Source organism: Thermobia domestica, chromosome 3 (genome assembly GCF_964235325.1).
Source record: "Thermobia domestica chromosome 3, izTheDome1.hap1.1, whole genome shotgun sequence".
Lineage (NCBI taxonomy): Eukaryota > Metazoa > Arthropoda > Insecta > Zygentoma > Lepismatidae > Thermobia > Thermobia domestica.
Window position 1 is genome coordinate 21003249 of NC_137456.1, and position 20748 is coordinate 21023996.

At 35.5% G+C, this 20748-nt stretch overlaps 1 protein-coding gene across 1 annotated transcript in view; it reads left to right on the top strand.

Annotated features, from left to right (window-relative positions):
- LOC145680225 (ras-related protein Rap-2c-like) overlaps positions 1-18493 on the top strand; it is a 47036-nt gene extending 28543 nt beyond the window's left edge. Inside the window, exon 2 of the mRNA XM_081750543.1 lies at positions 11978-18493. Coding sequence (XP_081606669.1) covers positions 12105-12782 — 678 coding nt within the window. The 5' untranslated portion in view covers positions 11978-12104 and the 3' untranslated portion in view covers positions 12783-18493. The remainder of the gene's footprint in view (positions 1-11977) is intronic.
- Positions 18494-20748: the final 2255 nt, after the last annotated feature.

Sequence of the window (20748 nt, forward strand, 5' to 3'; positions counted from 1 at the left end):
CTCTTGTCAAGTTACTTAATAAAATATGAAATACGACTGAAAAATATAGTATCCTATTAGTTATACAACCCTTGGTTAAACAAAGTGTTAGAAACAACCAGGAAAATTGACATTGATATACAAATATGCGGATCATGTCTTGCCCACCCCCCACTTTTAACGTCCATTCGCCGCCACTGCCGGTTATCTATGAAAGTACAGAACATTTTTATTTCTGAGCAAATATTGGCTTCCTATTACTAGCTCTTATTACAGCTTGTTAACTACTGAAAACAAAAATCTGGATGACTGGATTCTTTATAGTGTAGTTATGTAGTGATCATCCTATCAGCGATTTCATAAATTAAAACGCAAATATAATCTATGCTTTTTGTAGAGCATTTGTAATAAGGTTGGTACTATTGAGGATCCAGACGAGACGAAACTCGCCCTGGGATTTGGAAGATTGAGCTGTCAGTGAGTCCGTCCCATCATGCAGTGGCGGAAAGGGGTGTGTTCAAAGGAAAGAGAGAGAGAGAGAGAGAGACAGAGAGAGAGAGAGAGAAGAAAAAAGGAAATAAATCGGATAAGTAAATACGCAATGCATTCCTTGCTGGCCCGTTTCTCTCCGTTACCATAACAACGTTACCAGCGAAGATCCCCTACACAGCCACGAAGGAAAGACTTCGGGAATTCTGCTCAGTTCTGCGGCACGCAACTTCATAGAATCTCGGGAAGCGAGCGTACGAGATATATATATGCGGAGATAAAGGAAAAGATTGTTCCACAGAGCTATTCCGGGTACAAGTACTTGTAAATCAAAATTGGCCACTCCTCTATCTTTAAAAGTCCTGTACTCTTATTCATAATAGAAAATAAATGAAAAAAAAAATATGAATCATATTTCGCAGTGGCGGATCTAACCCAGGGCCAGGGTTCCTAAGCCCCCCAGTTTTTGAGTGACAAAAATAATTTAAGCTATTATTTATATATTTCTGAAAGTGTATGGTAAACTCATAATATACATATCACAGTTTCTTAGGGTCTGGCTGCCCCCAGGTTTTACCTTCTAGAACCGCCACTGTTTAAAATCTTAATTAAAAACCAAAGTACCCCTAATACAGTCGTGAGAATATGTCATTTGAAGAGAGGCAGATAATCTAGTTTTATTGGACAAGACTGTACCGAGACTGAGAAGATATACTTCTGTTTTGTTTGTCTTATCTCCCCCTCAAAGTTAGTTCAGCTGTTCCCTTACTTTGGACTAACCTCACTCAAACTCACGCTCACGACATCTTTTTGACCTCACGCTTACTCGACCTCTCACTCAGAACATTCTTTCGACATCACGCTCACTCGAACTCACGCAAACATCATTTCGATATCACGCTCGCTCGAACTCATGCTCATAACATCCTTTCGACATCACACTCACTCGACCTCACACTTACAACATCCCTTCGACATCATACTCACTCAACCTCACTATCAGCACATCATCTCGACCTCACGCTTACAACATCTTTTCGACATCACTTTCACTCGAACTCATATAATCATCTTGACATCACGCTCACTCGACTTGATGCTCACAACCTCTTTTCGACATCACGCTCATAACATCATCTCGACATCATACTCACTCAACCTCACGTTCAAGTCATCTCGACATCACGCTCACACCATGTTTTAAAACCAAGTGCTTACGAACACCAGGTTGAGAACGCGTGGTGATAGGTAAGCAGTCAATCATTTGGGCTTTCAATGCTTTTGTCACTTTCCCCCGTGAACTCTAAGAACCAAAATATCTTCTATCACTCAAATGTGTCTCTTACGTGTCTACTTAATTACGTTACCAAATCATTTCTTCCAGCTGGGAAAGATTCCCTGTTGGTTATTTCCCGCCCTCACGCATTAAGTTTCCTGTTAACAGGTAACTCAATTTTCATCAATTTTTGCTCTGTGGGAAGTCTCTCTCTCTCTCTCTCTCAAGTGTCGCCTTCACACGGTGGCGGCTTCAAAGGGTATCTTGGTATCCACAAAGAGAATTTTAAAGTGTTGTTGATTGGCAATTCCTGCTCTTCTCTCTTTGTGCTTCCCACAACGAGTTTAGTATGTAGAGCGTTGGTGGGGATCACATTTCCAGTTTTAAGAATTAAATTCAACAGGGTTTATGCAGGAGTGCCTAGAGCCAGGTTTTAATCAGAAGTTGCGTCAATGAAAACTTCTAGATGGACATAATGTTTCATTAAAAAAATACAATCAAACCGGAAATTTGCAAAATTTGAGGGGATAAATTAAATTTAGGAGGAATAATGATAAATTTCGAGGGAAGAATCGTAAATATGAGGGGATAAATTAAATTTAAGGGGAAGAATGACGTATTTTGGGGAAGAATCATAAATTTGAGGGGACAAATTAAATTTAGGAGGAAGAATGATAAATTTCGAGGGAAGAATTGTAAATATGAGGGGATAAATTAAAGAGGAAGAATGACGTATTTTGGGGAGAATCATAAATTTGAGGGGATAAAGTAAATTTAGGGGGAAGAATGATAAATTTCGAGGGAAGAATCGTAAATATGAGGGGATAAATTAAATTTAGGAGGAAGAATGACGTATTTTGGAGAAGGACCATAAATTTGAGGGGATAAAGTAAATTTAGGAGGAATAATGATAAATTTCGAGGGAAGAATCGTAAATATGAGGGGATAAATTAAATTTAGGAGGAAGAATGACGTATTTTGGAGAAGGACCATAAATTTGAGGGGATAAAGTAAATTTAGGAGGAAGAATGATAAATTTCGAGGGAAGAATTGTAAATATGAGGGGATAAATTACATTTAAGGGGAATAATGACGTATTTTGGGGAAGAATCATAAATTTGAGGGGACAAATTAAATTTAGGAGGAAGAATGATAAATTTCGAGGGAAGAATTGTAAATATGAGGGGATAAATTAAAGAGGAAGAATGACGTATTTTGGGGAGAATCATAAATTTGAGGGGACAAATTAAATTTAGGAGGAAGAATGATAAATTTCGAGGGAAGAATTGTAAATATGAGGGGATAAATTACATTTAAGGGGAATAATGACGTATTTTGGGGAAGAATCATAAATTTGAGGGGACAAATTAAATTTAGGAGGAAGAATGATAAATTTCGAGGGAAGAATTGTAAATATGAGGGGATAAATTAAAGAGGAAGAATGACGTATTTTGGGGAGAATCATAAATTTGAGGGGATAACGTAAATTTAGGGGGAAGAATGATAAATTTCGAGGGAAGAATCGTAAATATGAGGGGATAAATTAAATTTAGGAGGAAGAATGACGTATTTTGGAGAAGGACCATAAATTTGAGGGGATAAAGTAAATTTAGGGGGAAGAATGATAAATTTGGAGAGGAGAATCGTAAACTTGAGGGGAAGAAAGGTAAAGCTGAGGAAATAAAGTAAATGTATGGATAATATTAAATTTGAGGTGAGAAAAATTAATTTGGTGGGAGAATTGTTAATTTTGGAGAAGAATGGTACATTTTAAAGAGGGTTATGTCCAAGCCTTTGGGAAAAATGAGCGTCCATGGGTATGTGAACAGCAGAAAGGATGGTGACTCAGTGAAAGAATGCCTACCTCTGTATGAAGGGACGTACGCAGGGGGTGGGCCCTGGGGGTCCAGACCGCCCGAAATTTCATTTTTTGTGTAAATTTAGCATAATTTTAAGGGCAAGTTTAGGAATTTTAATATAAAGTACCCTCATATTGAGTTAGGACCCCCCGGAACAAATTCCTACGTACGCTACTATCTGCATGAAATGAAACGTAGACCCAGGCCTTGTAAATTTACAATGAAGAACTTCATAAATATAAATTTCTCGGGCTGCTTAAGTTTTCTCCATTTATTTTCATTCCTGTGCTTTTTTTTTTTTGTAATAAAGTGGTCAAGGTTAGGTTAGGACCTTTAAAGTTAATTTTTTTCATGTTTTTGGCAGCCTATAATACCGAAATGACGCATTTGTGCACCCAGGTTGGTCTATATTCTTTTGTCTTATCTTGGTGTCAGGAATAACCTCCCAAACGTGGTTGGTGTTGTTTTGAAACACCCTGTATATTTCATTGCGTTCTACTAGAAGGGTGTGCCTTTTTAAGATTCACAAAAGGAATGACCTTGAGTTTGACCTGAATATTCAAACAATATTGTCAGCTGTGTTAACTCGTCTACGAAGCACTTACGTTAAGGCATTTCATACATCATAATAATAAGGGTTTTTCTTTCTTTTTTTCCCCCTAAAGCCAACACTTTTCTTCTTTTAAATGTCAATAAAATTGCTTTGTTCCTCAAGTGACGTGCTCAATAATATATTGCTTTGCCACAGCTGTTTGGTAATAGTGTCACAGAACCACCTGTTGGCAGATTATGAACAATGCTGATAAAAAGCTTGTATAAGACCCTGCTTGTTTGGATTACAGCTTTTAAACTCTTTCTTCGTGTGGGACGAAGCGAAAAAGAAAATATGCTACATTCATTCAACTTTTTTAATATCTTTAGTGCTTGAAGAGCGCTTTAAAGGATATCACTAAAGGTACAGATTGAGAATATTCAGGCCGATTAACAAAATTTAATAGGTTAAATTAAAACTGTTTACAAGAAAGATAAGGGTCTAAGCCAACAAGTAAATTTGTACTATCTTACAGTAAGACACATATAGATATAGCACATAGAAGCATACCATAAGTAAGTGTACTCAGGGGCGGATCCAGGACAGACTCTTCGGGGGGGGGGGGCAGCAGGTTATAATACTGCTACTTAGAGCTACTTTTAAGAGCTCCAAACTTTGAGATGGGTTTTATTGTGTACTGGAAATACTAGTAAATGGAAATAGCGCCCACCCCTGCACCGTTGACTCCCCAATCCTCTGAGCTGCCCCCTCTCTTCACTTGCTGGGGACGTGGTGGTTCAGTGGTAGAGCGTTCACCTCTGCTGCATGGGGTCCCGGGTTCGAACACTGCACCTGCCAAGTGAACTTTGTGGTGGACAAACATCGTGTGCGTTGGTATTCCTTGGGGTTCTCCCGTTTCGTCCCACTTTCTTCATTCCACTATTTCATTCATTTCCTATCATCACCGTCTCCTTTAGCCCAACTGGCATCCCCGTGGGAAGTAAAACTTAAGAGTCGGAAGGAGTCAAGTGACCTTGACAAATCGAAGATATCGCAGTGCAAAGTGTTTCCTTATTTTGGCAACAGATGGGGTTGTTGCTGAAATGCCGTCAAAGCAAATGGCACCCCTCCTTTTCCTTCGTTTTCCCCTGCATGTGGTCAAAGTTGGACAGCGTAGGAGGGGGGTGGTTACGGATGTAAATGGGACAGAGGAGTGAAATTCCTTTCTTTTGGCTTAAAGAGAAACAGAACTGAAGAAAAAATAAATACAGAGATATTGTAAGAGGGACCAACATGATATCAGCCGTCAGCCACTCAAATATCTACAACGGTCACAAACATACCATAGAGAACTAAAGCACTTGTCGCCTGTCTCTTTATCAAAGGATTCTACCTATGGTAAATAACGCGGGAATAGTGCAGGAAGAGTCTGATATAAAATGAAGAACCATGCAAATATTAAAATAAAAAAAAAAAAACAAAAAAAAAAACGGGAGAGTCGATATTCTAATTTATTTTGGGCCTTCGTGGTTAAAAAAAAAAAAAACTTGGAATTGAAAGGCAGAAAACCCAGACAAAGATCTGAAATGTATTGGCAATGTGACTCTTTTTTAGTGGAATCCATTTCTTTATTTTCTTTTCAAAATATGATCACCAGATTTACCCTCTGTATCGCCTTCACATTCGAATGGTCCTGGGATCGATACCAGTAGCTGACCATCCTGAATTTTTCCTATTACAACAGGAAAGGGGCGCAATGTTACATTTAGCCTTGGGTACCGGCTTAGAGGGACAGGAGGGAGCATATGCTCTGCTTGGTATTGGTTTTTATTTGGGGAAATAGACCACTTCATTAACAATAGAATTAAAAGATGTGTCACCTTCTTCAGGAAGGTACACTCATGTCCAAAATTATTGTCGCATGTCTATAAATATGTTGTTGTAGGAATATAATTTGATAACGAATTCACCCGGTATTTCTTATAATGTTAGTACGTGTACAATCGGCAGAGACATGTATGCAAGTTTCATGTCAAAAGAGGAGTAAATAAGAACAATAAAACGAAAACAAAACTTTCGTGTCCATTTAGCAACATTTTATTTTACTCATTCTAATCTTCGTATTTATAATTACTGTATTTTCCTATGAAATTTACCACATATATTTCCCGATTGTACACATAGTATCAGTATTAAAAGTCTCCTGCAAAATCATTATTACATGATATTTTTACAAGAAGACAGTTATAGATATGCGACAATCATTTTGGAGATGAGTGTACAAGGACGTAACAGGTGTTTGTTTCACACATTGAATAAGTGTTCGTATACATTGAACTTATTTCCTGACGTCATAGAATTAAGGACTGTCACAGAGCAACGTAAGTCCGGCGACAATACAATATTTCATTTTTACTTTCATACTTTGCAATATATCTATTTATTTTAAAAGCAAATTTTAATATGTTTTTATTTTCAACTATTTTATCCTAAAATAAATACTAGCCTTTAACCAGCCCTTATTTCCCTGGTTGCATATCACTTTAGGATTTGGAAAATGTGTCCAACGAATAAAAAAAATGATAAAACACCTTTTAAAGACATTCTTTTGTTAATCAATTCGCACTAAAAAGTTAAAAATAATCTTATTTATGCAAGCCTAAATAAAAAGAATGGGGCGCGTCATTTTAAGAATTTATAAAGTAACTGTATGTAAGCCTATATTAGAGCGCATCCCATTTTTTTTTTTAAGTCATGCATAACCAAAATTGTTTTCTACTTTTAAGTGCGACTTGATTAATGAAAGAATGTCTTTAAAATGTTTATTAGTATGTTTTTCTATTATTATTGTTAATGTTTGCATCCTTGGCATAGGATGTTTATTTTGTAAGGTACCGTATGGTGCGTTTCTATACTACTAGGATATATAAAAATTTAGTTTCCTATGCGATACATTAAACAGCACTTAAAAAAAAAATACTACCAAATATAGAGGATTTCTCCGCTAATAAGAGGGAGACAGATTGAGGATACCAAACACCCCTACCATTGATTGAGAAATATTTCGGTGTCGACACTGATGAACAACATTTACATTTGAATTTGAATGTTTTATGGGCTTTAGGCAATTGATTCAGACCGGGATACATGGGGGACAGAATGTTGGAAGCAAGTAGTCCAGTCCCTAGTTTGAATGCCTGGAATGAGTAAGGACTCTTCCCTCCTTGGTAAAACCTGCCGGAATCTGAAGCAATATCAAAGAAACAGTGCTTCGAAAAGAGAGGGAGCAAACATGCATAAATAGATAGTCAGAGTCGGATTTAGGTTTCGTGGGGCCCCAAGCTGTTTAAGGTAATGGGGTCCTTTATGTGTCCAGATGAACATAGGCACCCTACATACAGAAATGAACAAACTAGAGATAATTTAGGAAGCAGACTAGCAGAAGGAGCCCCATTAATTACATGAACGTAGGCTACACAGCAGGAAGCATTGTTGCTACGTATATATACATTTTATTTTATTTTTTAATTTTCTTATATTTTAGAAATGTATATCCAGTTTTTCTTTAGATTTTTGGGCCCCAAGAGAGCAGGGCCCTAAGCTATAGCTTGTTTAGCTTATACGTAAATCCGGCACTGTAAACAGTATACACATACAGGCGCGGATCCAAAGGTGGCTATAGAGGCTATAGCCCCCCCCCCTTCCTTGACGTTCAGGTATACACTGGATAAAATGGGCTTCAATCCTGTTTACTCGGGATAAAGAGACAAACTATGGTTTAGCTCCTCCCTTGATCATATCCTGGATCCGCCACTAGATATATATAATATATATAATGTTTGTGTTTAGTATGTTGTACGATGGAAGCTGATGAAAGAGCTTTATATTATTCTTGATTTTTTGACAGGTAAACAAAGAATATTTCGGGGATTAATCTACTCGATTATTATAATAAGATTATAATAATGTACCGTATTTTATTTTTTCTCTTGTATGTATATTCTCAGTCCTGTAGGAAGTTTTCATTTCTTTCTTGGAATAGATAAACGAAGACTTTGGTTCGGCTTCTCCTTCACAAATCTCTGTCGAAAGGTTGACTTTATCGCTACCAACACAAATTACTTCTTCTCATAGAAACCATCTACAAATACACTGTACTGCTGAAACAGAAACCATCAACAAAAGAGGTCATAAATTTTGCCATTCCTCGTGTTTGAAGTTCCCCGTTCTTCACAATGATTTCCTTCCTCCCGCCCCTGTTAAGAAGTTCAAAGTAGATTTTCAAAAGGACTGGCTCCCGCTGAGAAGGAAAGTGGGATGAGGAATGACTATAGTGCCATCTAGCAGTTATACGGCCAAGTACGTGAACACGAAAAAATCTGATTTCTGATTTCTGTAGATTCAATTATGAAGGATATAATTTCTCATCGATTGTGAAATGGATGTCTTTGGAAACAGCGAAAAAATAGTACAGTAGCGCACAAATACAAAGATTGTACTCCATTCTCAAAAAAGTCCGGAGTTTTTAGCTCTTTTCCTTACTGTAAAAAAACAGAAGACTTTTCCGCCTGATTTTGATCATTTTCTTATGGGAATTTGGATTATAATTATCTGTATTTATAAGAAGAAACTATCACGCACAGCGTTCAAATTGCACCTTTAAAATGAGATGCATCATATTTAGTGCGCTACTGAGACATTTTCGCGAAAGAACGAAATGAAACCGTGATTTGCCTAAAAAATGGTTGAGATCCCATGTTAAATTGAACACCAATATTCCGGCCGCTGTGGCGCACTCCTTCTCCCTCTTAAAGATTTCATTTCTTTTTTCTCTTCACTTGCTTTGCCCCCAAAACTCTTCGGTGGTTCACAAAAATAAGTTCTTTTACAGATACAATATACTCTAGTAAAAATGTAAATTCGCTGATTGAATACAAGATGAAAGGTATTAAGAGACGAGTTTTTGCGATAATATTACTTTATTATCATAATATTCCAACATTATGTACACTTATGCTAATATAATTTACGCTACCTCATTATATACTAAGAAGAGTGTAAGGATGTCAAGAAAACATTAATTTTGACAGTATTAAGGAACGGGATTGTCCTCCTATTTTTAAAAACCCGTCCGGTGTTCCAATAAAAATTCAGACGGGACGCAACAATTCCATTTTTTTTCAAACCATCACGTTTTTGATCCCTAGTTACGCAGTATAACTTTTATCTATTCTTAAACCCATAGTCAAGTTTTCGTTTGGAGAGATTTCGAAATATTGTAAAAAAAAAAAATAATTTGATATTTTTCGTACAGATGGTTTCAAACCTGGGTTTTGTTAAATATTCAGAGGCAATGTGAAAATTAAAACTGAAAAACTGAAAATAAAAAATAAAAATCTGGTTAATTTAAAAGCTATAGAGGGGGCGCAGTGGCTCAGTGTTAGAACGTTCACCTCCGGTGCTTGGGGTTCCTGGTTCGATCCCACTCGCGCCGTGTGAACTTTGTGGTGGACAAACACCGTGCTCGTGGGTTTTCTCGGCGTTCTCCTGTTTCTCCCACTTTCTTCATTCCACCATTTCATTTATTTCTCATAATCACCGTCTCCTTTAGCCTAACCGGCATAACCGAGGGACGTAAAACTCAAAGATTTCATTCATTTTCATTTTTAAAAGCTATAGACTTCTTCCTCACTCACATTTTGAATAATACAATTTCCGGGATGGGGTATTTCCAGCGAATGTAATCAACCAACATAATATATGGGATGGGGGCATATTTTCAGATCAACTGTATGAATCACCACCATAAACGATTAATGGGTGATTCGTCAAGTAGTTCTTGAAATTTTTTTTCCTCCCGTACGGACGGATACACAGAGAAATATTTTTTGTCTCCCGAACAACCCGATACACGAAGAGACATTTTCTATCTCCCGGACGACCGGATATACGAAGAGACAATTTTTGTCTACCGGACGGCCAAATGCACGGAGAGACATTTTTTGTCTCCCGGACGACCTAATACATGGAGAAACTTTTTTTTTTGTATCCTGGGCGTCTGGATACACGGAGATATATTTTTATCGCCCGAACAGCAGATATATGAAGAGATATTTTTTTCCCAGACGACCGAATACAAAAAAGAAACATTTTTTGTCTCCTGGACGGCCGGATACACGGAAAGACTTTTTTGTCTCCCTGACAGACAAACACAGAGACAGACATTTTTTTGTTTCCCGGACGGTTGGATGGACAGACAGGGTGAATATATAAAGAAATTTTGGTTTGTAAACGAAATTCCTTTAAAACTGATCGAACTATGTTTCATCTTAAGTTTTGTTTTAATTTCTAAGAATGCCTATTATCTACTATTGACGATTGAAAACGCATGGAATCGTAGAACCATAGAAGAAACAAACAAACAAACAAACAAAAAGAGTACGTAAACTTTTTTTTTTTTTTTGATTCCGTACTCGTACATAGATTGAAAATATCTCAGGGGAGGAAAAGGACTATTGGTTAACTTGCATTCCTGGAAAAGAAAAGGAACGTGAAAAAAAAAAAAATCTGACATGTTGCCACGTGCGCTTGTAACAAAATCCACGTGAAATGTATACTGTAAGGAGAATAGATGAACTTAAAAAAAAGCAGGAAAAGGTAGAAGGTCATACGTTAACGTCATATCTCTATAACGATAGAAAACGAAATTGATGTGTGTAGGAGAAAAGGGGACACGAGATAGTAACGAATGAGATTCAGAATATATAGAAGAAAATTCTTGGGAGTCTTTTTGAGAGATTGAAACGAATTTTCTTTTCCTTCGTTACTTTCCTGGAATGATTAACTTTAGCCAAGCAGTTTCCTAGAACTGAATGAACGACACACAACAAACTCACTGTCGTGTAATGATTGGCGTCTCTGATACACAATACTTCATCCATGATTGCTTAATGGTCTGTGACAATAGCCGCTTCACTTCCATTCTCTGTCCGTTGTGTTAAATCAATAATATACTTTTTTTTATTTGTTAGGTCTCTTCTCTTCTTCTTCTTCTTCTTCTTCTTTATTTTGAAACTGGACTTATACAATTTGTTCATCTCCTTCTGAAAATGTCATGGCAGCAAATTTTAAGATGGAAGAGAAAACATACTTATATACGTTTTACAGGTTATTAGAAAGGTTTTGTTATGTCAATATTTCGCGGGAAGATTTTTGAAAACAAGATTTAAACGGAAGGATTAGAGGGGGGAAATAACCAATTAATTTAACTGTACAGTCATCGACAAAGGAAAACAATAACCTATTTATTAGTATAATTATTTTATTAGATTATTAGTTTTCTGTTTGTTTGTTAAAGACAAGCCTTGAATCTTTTATTTTACTCACTTATATACTAACTTAGAAATGAAATGAAACCTTTAAGTTTTCTTATGTTCTATAGCCTAGAGGAGGGAGAGACTAGAATTAAAATGAATGATTGTGAAAGAATGTATGGAATGAAAATGTGGAAGGAAACACAGAACCCGAGAAAACTCACGGATATCAAGTTCACCATAAACTTATATGACTTGTGATCGAACAAGGGACCCTTGCACCAAGGACCTACTACTGAGCCATCTTCTCTCTTTCCCTGGTAAATAGAGTAACCACAGTTATCAATATGTTGTGTCTGAATAATTAACCACTCTATTTAGTTCTGATATTTGCATTATTTCACGAGTTATCCATGATTATTTGAGATATGCTTCAAAAGAGTCAAACTATACTATACATTATATTTAAGCAACATCCAGTTTCTTCTTTTAATATATTAAAACACAATTTTTCTTTATATCGTTTCAGAACAACATATCCAGCAGGAAGCTTCTAGATTTTACCATAAAAAGGGGGGCTTCAACTGCTCTCTTTCCAATACATCCACTTGGACTCCTGTCTGTTGCTCCATCGTCTGTCAACTGTACTTGCAGCGATGCCAGGTTCAGGAGAACGAATGCGTCTTCCTTCCTTAAGCTCCGAGAGCGACACACACAAAGAAAAGTATCGAGTGGTCGTAATGGGTGCTGCAAGAGTTGGAAAATCCGCCATTATTTCTCAGTTTCTGTACGACAAATTCCTTCCGATCTACAAAGAAACCATTGAAGAAATGCACAGAGGCGAGTACGACGTAGATGGAGCCACACTTATTCTCGATATTCTGGATACGTCCGGTGCGTATCAGTTTCCAGCAATGCGAGCTCTGAATATATCCTCTGCAGACGCTTTCATTCTTGTGTACTCTGTGGATAACGCGGAATCTTGGGAAGAAGTGAGAAGGCTAAGGGATCTCATCATCGACTCCCGGTACCCACAAATCCCTATCGTAATTGTCGGCAATAAATCTGATTTACCACCGGAAAAACGTGCAGTCCCTCGAGAACTTGCAGAAACCGTGGCCCTATTCGACTGGGAAAATGGATATGTGGAATGTTCAGCTAAAGAAAATATTAATATTATTGGTGTATTCAAAGAATTGTTGTCCCAGGCTAAAGTGAGTTACAATTTGAGTCCGGCTGTTAAGCGAAGGAGACAGTCTCTACCTAATTATTCTACAGCAGGTGGCGCCAGAAGTAAGCACATGCTTAAAAGAAACTCTTGCACAGTGGCTTGAAGACTTTTCGACAAATTTACACTCAAAGAATGTTGAAGGAGGATTAACATTTTGGGGAAGCCCCATCCGCAGCTAAAGAAGAAATATTCAATTCATAAAGAACGAAAAAAAAAAAAAAACAGGAAATGAATCTCTAAATGATAGAAATGCAGCAAGCCAGCAGGGAGGTGGAAAGTTGCAAAGGAGCGAGCATCAATAGTCAGCATGAAGCACGACGTTGTAGAATCATAAAAGTGTAAGAGATAGTAATGCAAGAGGCGTTATAATAGCGTAGTTCGGAAGTAACAAAAGTATTTAAGAAAGATGAATATTGGGCAAAATTTGGACAAATTCATCGAGACGCGCGAATGGTTGATATTACTGAAAAGAAAAGCAATGCTGAAATACTATATATATATATATATATATATACATATATTCATCATCCCTCCTTCTTCCCGGTTATTGTATGTTTTCAGAATTCTTCTAATGGCGACACATAAAAAAAACTTTTACTTATGTATAAAGCATATACAATATCTTAATAATTATATGACTTTTGTCTCAATGTTATTATATTCCCCCGAATCTACAGTATGTTATTGATTACAACTTAATACCTATAAATAAACATTAAAGTATGTGGCTTAAACGCTCAAGGTGAATGGACAGAACTTTTCATTTGTGTTTACCGTTTCAACACTTATACTCTCACACATGGATATACTCTTGTGTATAGTTTTCCAAACAGAATAAGCGGAGACTGTGAATATGCAAGTTTGAGGACCATTGTTAGTTTTTTTTTAAAAAAAGAAGGTGCTATGATTTTTCTTGTTCCTGTCAAACAGGACAAACAACGAACAATTTATAAATATTGTTGTTTTTAAGTGTTATTATAACTATTATAGTATGTTCTGTGATGTGTCTTGAATTGTTATTCAATAGACCTGACAAGTGGATCTCGTTGTTGTGCATATATGCTAATAAATATATGTGCTAGATTACAACATTTAAACCATCTGCATGTAGATCTATAGGCTATCTAGTGTTACAAAATATTATGTTACTGAATGCAATGCCATAGGCTTGTGAAATTAAAACTATTGGTTTTTCTTTAGTGGTATAACAAATACAAGAGTATTATTTTTGGCTTTTCTTATGACGTGACAAATACAAGAGTGTTACATTTTGCTCTTTTTATGACGTGACAAACAAAGAGTATTATTTTTGGCTTTTCTTATGCTGTGACATATACAAACATATTGCTGTTTTTATGATGTGACAAATATAAGAGTATTGCTTTTGGCTTTCGTTATGATGTCACAAATTCAAAAGTATTACTTTTGGATTTTTTGTAAGGTGACAAATACAAGAGCATTATATTTTGCTTTTCTTATGATGTGACAAATTCAAGAGTATTATTTGTTTTCGTTTCTTTATGATGTGACAAGTCAGTACTTATTTTCAATGATAAACATAAATGAATTCGTTGTAATGCTTTCTTTTTTATAACAATATGTTAAAACCCAGATTTTAGGAAATTATACTAAAAGCAGAGTGTTGTTGAGTTATTGGATATTTTTTCTGTAGGACTAATCAAATATATAACGTTAAGAAAAATAAATGACTGTAAATGCATAGAACCAAATTATTTGGCAAAATTTTACCAATTGCAGTCGAGTGACGGTACATAAGCATTATCTATACTTGGTTTTATAACTATTTTGATCTATCTTGTTATAATAGTCGCGCTCTTAAAGTCTCCGGTTGAAAAGTTTTGATAAATCGTGGTGGGGCCTATTGCTACTTACTCCACTTGCCAGTAACAGTTTATAACGATAACATATGTATACTGTAACTGACAGAAAGTACTATAAATTTTGCACTAAACAATAATAACAAGAAATTATTTTTTGTAACATTATTATAGCAGTGTTTTTGTTAATAAATAATTATTAATCATTGTGACACGTTGGACTTCACAACAACCTATAGGCCTGTATAAATATAAATGTGACAGTGATACTCCGTTCAAAAGAAAGTTTACAAGCATCTATCTAACTATTGTAAATTAAGGTAATAGTCCCGTACGAATGTGAAGATAATGCATTGAATTACATGAATTATATATATGTATACAGGGTGTTACAAAAATTCGTCACAATGTTTTGGCAACAGATTCCTCAAATCGAAATAAGAAAAAAAGTTAATATGGACTTGTGGTCGGAAGTGGATAGTTTTGTAGTTATAGGGTGCCGAAAACGTGAAGAAATGAACTGTGAAGATCCATGGTTCCACTACTATAGGACCGATCATAGTCAGGTCAAGACATCACTGAGGAACTAGTATGTGAACTATCTAAATATCCATCTTTCAGAACCTCCGGTATTTGCACAATAATTTTTAGAGAGGCTGTTTGGGAATACTTTATCACTCTCTAAAACTGGTATGGAAGAACTGGAACATTCTTAACCCTTTCGGGATCCAGGATTTTTGGGGTATTTTTTAGACTTCCAGTCAAGCAGCTATTGCATCGTCACTATTTATCCTAGGATCATGTATCATATCTCATTCTCTTCAGAATAGAGCAGGCTTTCAAATAGTACCACTTGCATGCCCATGCCATATACCAGGAGAGGGAAAATTTGGAGGAAAATGAGAAATTTTCTGAAAAAAATCCCTTTTGCGAAATTTGAGCCCCTCTGGAGTGGCCCTGGGTAACCGCAGACCTCCCAAAATCACTTGAAAAATACCACAGGATGTACTGGATACTTGTACCAAAAATGGTCCTCAGTGATATCTTGACTCAACTACGATAGGTCCGATTGTAGTGGAGCTATGAACTTTAAAAGCTCACTTGTTTCACGTTTTCGACACCTGATAACTCCGAAAGTATCCACTTTTGAGCATTGGTCCATATAAACTTTCTTTCTTATTTTGATGTAAGGTATCTGTTCTCAAAATATAGTGACACATTCATGTAACACCCTTTATATCGTTGTAAGCTGAAGTTTATTTTCTTGTAAAAGTCAAAAAGAAATAAGTTAATTTTTCAAGAATCCAAAACAACATTGTAGGTAGAATTTGAGACACTGGCTTCATTCTTTTTGAAAGAAACCGCGGATCTCTTGAGCGGGATTACTATACCAACAAAATTTCATTAATATGCTCATTACAACTTAATAATGAACATTTCGGTCAATGTTTAACCTAGCGTTTGCTCATATTACTAGAAATTCTCAGCCAAATGATTAGAATTTGGAATCGAATTTTGACACCAATTGAAGACAAAATCAAATAATTCAATTCTTTTCATCCACTTAATCTATGAAACAGGGAAGTTACATAAGTGTTTAGCTAAAGTGATGATGTCAAAAAAATTAATCAAAGTAAGTTTAGAAGTTTCAGAACTATAAATATACAGAGGTCTAAATGTAGAATAACGTATTGTTATAATGATATTGTATATTTTTAAAACGATAAATTTAAGCTGAAGATTTCCTTATAAAATCAGAGCAAAACAACATTGTTCTCTTTATAAAGTTATAATACTATAAACTCACAGTCCAGTCAGTAATGTTGGGTTTTCAATCTTGAGTTTAATTGATAAATCAAAAAGGTAAACACTCCGTGTCAATTAACACAATAACTCTGCCAGTAATATTATCCAATAAAACCAACATTGTTAACACTGTAGCTAATGTAATCCTGTACCATATTATTATTTGCATGAGACGCTAACGCATTCCATATAATACATCGATGCAAAATTTAACTTAAGTTCTCGTAAAATAAATATACTTTAAAATTAATTCAAATTTTAAAGATTACAAATGTAATTTTATAAATCTGAAATTGTACAGTAAAGAATAATGTATTAATTTTATATTCATAAAAATATTGTCCTGTTTGTATTGTAATTTTAACTGATAGCTTAATGTATAATACATTGTGAACATTTTTTCTATGTTAACGGTGCAGAAATGTTCTGTTTTGAGCAAGTGTATAATAATGTTAATAAATTATATAATTGCTATTTTTGTTGGTAAAAAAAAAAAAAAACAAGAGAGCTGTATATACGAATACATGAACTAAAAGCAGCTATAATTCTAATGTAACACCAAAAATCAGAATGGAAATCTTTGTTTATATATATAAAGAATGTTCGAATTTGTCCTGCCTTTTTGGTACTATTAAATTTTCTTTGAAATACTGTAGATAAATGCTATTCGTGTTCGTTTGGCAACATTGGAATCTAGTAGCATTTTGTTATGTTAAGATTCCAGCTTTGCTAAACGCACACTAATACGAGGGTTGGTCATAAATTATTCGCTATGAATTAATTCATTGGACTTTAGGATCCATTCATGAAATCCATGAAAAAAATTCAAAAATGGTCGCACAAATGTTACGCACTAGGAAGGAGCCTCATGAGTATCTACGGCTCCTTCCTCGTACGACAATTTTTGAATTTTTCACTTCACTTGTAGACACTCCGTTGCGGCAAGACACTGTTCCTTGTTGTGCCGAAAGTTTTCTGATGGCTTGCGGCCCCTGATATACCTTCCGACCACAGAAAACCGGATCACTGTTCGTTGTTCCTCTTTGGTGCAAACTTCTAATGAAGCGGCCATGATCTACCTACAACAAAAGGAAGAGAAATGGAGGAATTAAGACCAAACTTTCAGAACATGACTACAACAGCATAACAATAAAATAAACAAGGACAAAGGGCAGCATGAACAATGTAAAAAAAGTTATCGCTACATTGCGGATAATTTTTGACTTACCCCCGTAATATACATTTATTTCAAAGGAAAATTAGTAGAAACTTAAATGCAGATCAAATTTTTAAAGGTCTTTAAGAGTCTTTATCCCGGCAAAATTAAAATACCGCTAATTTTACAGTAGTTATGTGATATCTTCAAATAGATAAAAGATAATCGAAATGTGGAACAAGAGCGCCCTAGACAATATTATTTTATATGAGGAACCGTTATCACGACTCACTTATCTGCTTTCGATTTCGAGCCATTTTGAAAAATCGGCATTTATTTTCGCGTTTCTAAACAGCTGAAAACGGAAAGCCACTAAAATGACTTATGATAACGGTATCTCACGCAAAATTATATTGTCTAGGGCGCTCTTGTTCCATATTTCAATTATCTTTTATCTATTTGAAGATATCACATAATTACTGTAAAATTAGCGATATTTTAATTTCTCCGGGATGAAGACTCTTAAGAAAGATCAAAGATCGAAGTGATAACTTGTTAAAATCAATACTATAAAGCCTTTGAAATGTTTTCGTTAACTTTAACGTAATAAAGAAAAAGTATTATTATCACGTATTTTGTGTGTCCAGATATTAAATATAACAAACCCGCCTTATTTCTTTGTTTTCGGAGAATGTAAAAAAAAAAAAAAAAGTAAACACTATTGAATAAATAAATGCTATTGTGACAATAATCTATAAAAAAACAATGCTGCATTCTAAGCTTAAAATCAAAACATGTATTTTCTAAGTATCATTTATAACAGTATAAATATTGTTTTAGCTTGTTTTACTTAAAAAAATATACATACTGTACATCTTGTGATGGTAAATTGTGAAGAAAATGTTTACGTAAATTTTTGTTTTTCGAAAATGTATTTGATTATGTTATTTGCAGAACTTTGTATGTTGGAAAAGTAATATTTAAATGTTCATATAAAGCATAATATGACACGAATTTCGTTCTCATTTTATAGTTTACACAATAAGAAAACATTAAATTGGTATAATTACATATATTCCAGTGTCTAGGACAAGGATCTTATAAAATAGAGGATCTGCCCATTTGTATCTTCATCCTATTAAATCCTGATTGGCTACTTTCGTGTCCGTCATGATTGTTGGCTCAAAACATTGCGATCTTGTTGGACGGAATGGGCAGAGTAAGGGTGGCGAAACTCTTACGTATGGCTTCAAGATTTTGTTCTAAAGGCAGATCCTGTATTTTATAACATCCTTGGTCTAGCAAGTAAGGTTGCCAATTTTTGGAAATGGAAATACCGGACTCCCTCCTGAAATACGTATATTCTTAAGATTGTGACGTCATCGCTCGTCAACAAATGTGGACAACTTGAAAGTGGTTATTTTTGAAGAATTTATTAAACTTACTTATTCCAGTTTTGATTGATCCTGCACACGTAATTTTTATAGTCTACCATCAATAAAATATTGTATTTACAACAGAAAATTGGCAATATAATTATGAGATGCAAAAATTATACTTGAAAAATAAGTACTACAACCTTAATGTTTCATAATGCTTACATACTTTTGCTGGATCTGGATGCATTATTTAGTTGGAAAAATGTAGTTGAGGACGAAGCAGTGCTAGCTGGGTCTCTTTGAAAATATACTTTTGTTGACCTTTAGCACTTTTGATAAGTTCAGTAAATATTCCTGCCTTCAACTCTTCAGCAAATTCAGCGTACGACAGGTCAGTATTAAAGCGAATTATAAGCTCTGCTTTAACCATGTTCATCGACAGACGATTCTTTTAGTCACTTCAAAATAATCTGAATCAGTGGCGTATTTACGGTTTTGTTTCGGGGTGGGCGCTTTGCTAACTTTCGGGGTGGGGGAGAATTTGCCTGAAAATGTGAAAATTCTGCAAGATATTTCATATACTTTACTAGTATATAGTGAGTAAGATTTCGGGAGGGGGCTTAAGCCCGGAAGCCCCCGCCCCTAAATACGCCACTGATCTGAATAGAAGAGAGAATAGGACAAATAAGAGGAAAAGTTACCGGACATTTAATGTCCGGTTTAGAGGTCGTATCGAACACTTGGACAAGGAGATTAAAAATCAAACTGTCCGGTAAAACACCGGACGGTTGACAACCCTACTAGCAAGGAATAGTTACATTTTGTTATTGGTTCATGTCACCACTTATTTAAAAAAAAAAAAAAAAAGGCGAGATTTTTCAATTTGGTTAAATTAAGGCTAACCTAATATATTCAAACTGACTATAGTCTGATTTATTGTATTCTGATTCACATGCATAATGTTTCATTCAGCCAGTAAGGAAATCGAACTATTTATTTCCGGGTATAATGTGTTCTGTGCTCTACGAAAACAAACTAAACAGAAACTAGCAATGGGTTTTCCGATTGCGAGAACAAAAGCTAAGAAACATACAAACAAAAGATCATCTTTCGTTGAATTTGCCAATTCTGTACCATCAGTGGCGTATTTAGGGGGGTGGCTTCCGGGCTTTAACCTCCCCGAAATCTTACTTAGTATAATAAAGTAAATGAAATATCTTGCAGAATTTTCACATTTCCAGGCAAAGCCCCCCCGAAAGTTAGCAAAGCCCCTCCCGAAACAAAATCGTATATACGCCACTGTGTATCATGAATACTCACCCCACTTACATTTAACCTCAAATTAGAATTTTAACAAATTTCGTCAAAAATAATGTGTATCTAGAAAAGATAACGAAAAAGAGCCTACATATTAAAAATAGCAGTACGGTAGGAGGTAGAATGATTAGGCGATTCATAATTCATAGATACTTTGTATCAAGGGCACCGATCGTGGAGGGAGGGGGGCTCATAGCTCATGTGAGCCCCCCTATTGTATTTATGAATATACAATATTTGGCATAAATTGAATGCAATTTGTCTTAAAATCCTCACTTATATACCTTCTGCATCTGAATGAGCCCCCCAAATTTACAGAGAAATCGGCGCCCTTGCTTTGTATCACCGACGTTATAAAAGAATAGGATTGAACAATGAATATATGCTTTTCATACCAAGTAGAATGATCATGTAGTCTGTTTAGAGCCATAACAACAACAGTTAAAAACTGAAATGAAATCTTTGAAGTTTTACGTGCGCCGGTTATGCCGGTTAGCATAAAGGAGACGGTGATGATGAGAAATGAATGAAATGGTGGAATGAAGAAAATGGTAAGAAACGGCAGAACTCCGA